This window comes from Centruroides vittatus, unplaced genomic scaffold, assembly GCF_030686945.1.
Source record: "Centruroides vittatus isolate TY-2023 unplaced genomic scaffold, ASM3068694v2 contig_273, whole genome shotgun sequence".
In the NCBI taxonomy this organism is placed as follows: domain Eukaryota; kingdom Metazoa; phylum Arthropoda; class Arachnida; order Scorpiones; family Buthidae; genus Centruroides; species Centruroides vittatus.
In genome coordinates, this window is record NW_027121739.1 from 2,161,053 (window position 1) to 2,165,057 (window position 4,005).

General features: G+C 32.5%; 1 protein-coding gene across 1 annotated transcript; it reads left to right on the plus strand.

Annotated features, from left to right (window-relative positions):
- Window positions 1-439: 439 nt before the first annotated feature.
- On the plus strand, window positions 440-949 carry LOC136971925 (uncharacterized). Its single transcript, XM_067266449.1, has one exon. It carries the CDS (start codon window positions 440-442, stop codon window positions 947-949), a length of 510 nt encoding a protein of 169 aa, XP_067122550.1.
- The last annotated feature ends 3,056 nt before the right edge of the window (window positions 950-4,005 follow it).

Consider the following 4,005-nt stretch of genomic DNA (forward strand, 5'->3'; position numbering starts at 1 on the left):
ACGCGCACTCGTACCGTTTGTTGATGAGCAGTGCTGTCTTCGAGTTGGAGGCAGATTGCATAATGCAAATATTAGTTTTGATGCAAGACATCCACTACTGTTACCAGAGAAACACTACCTCACAAAAATCATTGTGCAATATCTTCACAGGTTGCTGCTTCATCCGAGCATTAATCTCTTGATAGCTCAAATTCGACAACTGTTCTGGATTCCGCATACTCGAACTTCAGTAAAGAGGTATACTAAAGATTGTATGGCTTGTTTTCGAGATCGAGCTTCGGAAGAAAGTCAACAAATGGATGTCCTTCCACAATATCGTGTTCAGCAACTGCGACCTTTTTCGAAGGTTGGAATAGATTACGCAGGACCATTTCCTATTAAAGTGTAACATGGAAGAACAACAAAACACTGGAAATAATATTTAGCGTTATTTATCTGCATGGCTACAAAGGCAGTCCATCTGGAGGTCGTAAGTGACTTGACAACTACAGCCTTTATAGCAGCTTTAAGAAGGTTTACTTCAAGAAGAGGTAAGCCCACTGATATATTTAGTGACAATGGCACAAACTTTGTCGGTGCTAACAATGAGCTTCGGGAGTTACTTCAATTTTTGAATAAAGACAGTACTAAACAGGAAGTTATTTCAACTAGTTGTAATCAAGGTATAAGCTGGCACTTTATTCCTCCTCATTCCCCACATTTTGGCGGATTATGGGAATCAAATATCAAATCTGCTAAGAAGCATATGAGACGAATCATAGGCAATCAAATTTTTACTTATAAAGAATTAACCACCGTATTTTACCAAATCGAAGCTTGTTTGAATTCCCGACCTCTGACCCCAATCAGTGAAGATCCAAATGAACTAGCAGCATTAACTCTAGTGCACTTCTTCTTGGGGAAGCCCGAACTTCTTTACCAGAACCTGATCTTCAGCATATTAAACTGAATCGATTATCCCAATGGCAGTTACTGCAGCGCATGGTGCAAGACATTTGGAAACGTTGGCATTTGTAGTCCCTGAGCCAACTACAAAATAGACCAAAATCGGTAGAAAAAAGAAGAAACCTATAGTACAATGATTTAGTTCTTGTCAAAGAAAAGAGTATTTCACCTACAAAGTGGATTTTGGCCAGAATTATAAGAACCCACCCTGGCAAGGACAGACATGTCAGAGTCGTGGACATAAAAACAAAGGACGGAATATTTACACGAAACATCAATCAGCTATGTAGATTGCCTGAATACTCAAGTAATCTTGAAATCTAGGGATTTCAAGGTGGGCAAGATGGATGTCGCCACCCCGCGGATATTGTGTTTTTTTGTTATTTTCTCACATTTATGTTTTGTAAATTTATTACTGTTTGAATGCTCAATAATTTAATTTTATCTAGTTTTATACATTTTCTACAACTGTAACCACTGTTAAATTATTAATAAATGTGTCTCATAACTCTCGTGAGAAAACGCCTGACGAAAACTAGTATGGTGACCGTTAGTTAAAGCAAATTTAGTCGTGTCCTTTTTAGCAAAAACGAGAAGCATAAACACAAAGATCATTTATTACATAACACATAGAATAATAGATTTATAAACGTCATTAATTAATAATTTCTATTTGACTTTTCACAGTATCCAATTACCAATTCAGTAATAAAACAAAGTAGAGATAATATGTAACCAATAACCAGAACAACGAAACTTCCCGCAAGTTCTTCAAACTTTAGTGGGTGAACTTCATACTTATCTTTATGTAGAGGAGGATATTCTTTTTCTATTATATGTTGAATAATTCCAGTTTCGTATAAACGAGATATTCTGAAATCATACATGTATATATAATACATCAGAATTTATCTTGCACAAATTTACTAGCAAAAATCTAAAGTAATTACACATTCTTACATTCTGTTAATAGAACTTTTGTATGGGAAATCTTTTCTAACCATATATCCTGAAATGAACATAATAAAATTATCTTCACTTTGTGATGATTTCCCTTGAAATACCGGCATAACTTTTGCTCTTGCAAAGTACTCTGGCGAAATAAAAGCGTAACGTTCATTTTTTAGTTTGGTAGCTACAGCTGATGGGTCTAATAGTAACGTATCTGGATTCTTTTCCATAAAATCTATTAATATTTTTATATTAGTTGACTTTTTTCCCTGAAAGAAAATATATATGCAATTAATCCTATTTATTTTTATCCTACATAAACACATCGTATAGCTTTGTTTTCTCGTGATAAATCATTAATTATTAAACTAAATTAAATGATAAAAATTTATTTTTAAATATAGTTTTTTATTGTTTCAGATTAGTACAAAATTGGCGTCGATCATTTTGTTTAACAATATTAGATAAAAAGGTAAAAAAGAAAACCTGAATAAGAAAATCTAGAAACGATTTATTTTAGAAAACTGAGGTATAACTATATTTAAACAAATATACTAGTAGAAGTTTAGGTTAGACCGTGAAATTTCAAAAATAAACTTTCTATATTTAATTTATAATTATAGAAATTCACTTAACTTTTAAAAATAAGTCTATTCCGAATGGAGATGTGCCACTCGAATATTCTCCGTTTTTGACGGCAGTTGCTAATTGATTTATGGTTCTTGGAACCGACTCGTAAGAAGGTTCAGTCAGAAACGAAATTAAGGTTCCAGCGTAACCAAATGCTAACACGCAGGTCGATAAGAGACATATTCCGATGGATAATCTAGAAGAGCAATTTGTTGTCTTGCACAGATTAGTCCCTAATTATAAGAATTACAAGAAATATTAATGTAGGAATAATCACAAAAGTGTGCTTAGTATATTTACGTACAAACCTTTCATAGAGCATGATGCAAACAGAAACAAGAAAGCTCTCTGTATTGACCAAAAATTTCTGGATTTCTTTATAGTTCGTCCACAGTTTATTATATGCGGTAAGACGACCCCAAGTAGCATCATGGAAAGTCCCAGGGCAATCCAGAGCTAACATATTGATATAAATAAATTTATATCTATATCAATTAAATAAAATTGTAAATCGACTTAAATTACCAAAATTGAACAGTATCAATCCTTTAATAATCAAACCTATATGCAAAATTGCAAAAATATTCGATAGAAAGAGCAGGACTGTTTAAGTATCAAAGAAGATGATGAAAATTGTGCCATACACACATTAACATCCATGCATACAGAAACTCCTAATATTTTCTTTGTTTTCGGATTTTTCGACGTTTGAAGATTTCTTGAGTCCACAATTGTAACAATCTTGTGGGGGTCATATTTCGACCAATTGCCATACTACCCTACTATTATACATAACAGCCTGGAAGATCATAAAAAGTTAATATAATTATTTATCACTCATATTCCAGATAAATTTATACAGAGGGGTAACTCATATTGATCACTGAAAATATAGAAAAATGTTTTTCAGAAATACTTTAATATACTCGAGAGGAAAAAGACATTGTGAAATATTAGGCAAAATTCGTTATTCAAACATGGAGAAAAGATAATTTTGGTGGCTTTAATGTTCTGTTGATCTGGTCAGATTTTTTGCAAATGAGAATTACAAAAGCAAAGAGAAAATATAGTTTGCTAGAATTACTTCAAATAATTTATGTTAAAAGTGAAATTATAATTGATAAGCCAAACAGAATTCGACACAATTCTACTGATCATTGTTTTCGCTAGTGACATGACTCATCTTTATTAATGTTTGTGTTTTAAAAAGTAAACACACAAACTTTAATAAAGCTGAGTCATGCCATTTAAGTTTTTTTACTTTGAGAAATATGACCCCTTTGCTGTAGTGAAATTACTTTATTTCATTACAGTGGAACCTCGCTTAACGAGCAGAATTCGTTCCAAAATCTTACTCGTAATGCGAAACACTCGTTATGCGAAACAATTTTTTCATAGAAATTAATGTAAAATACGATAATGCGTTCCACGCCGAAAACTGCTCAAATGTTTTATGTATAACGTTTTTTCAAAAAAATA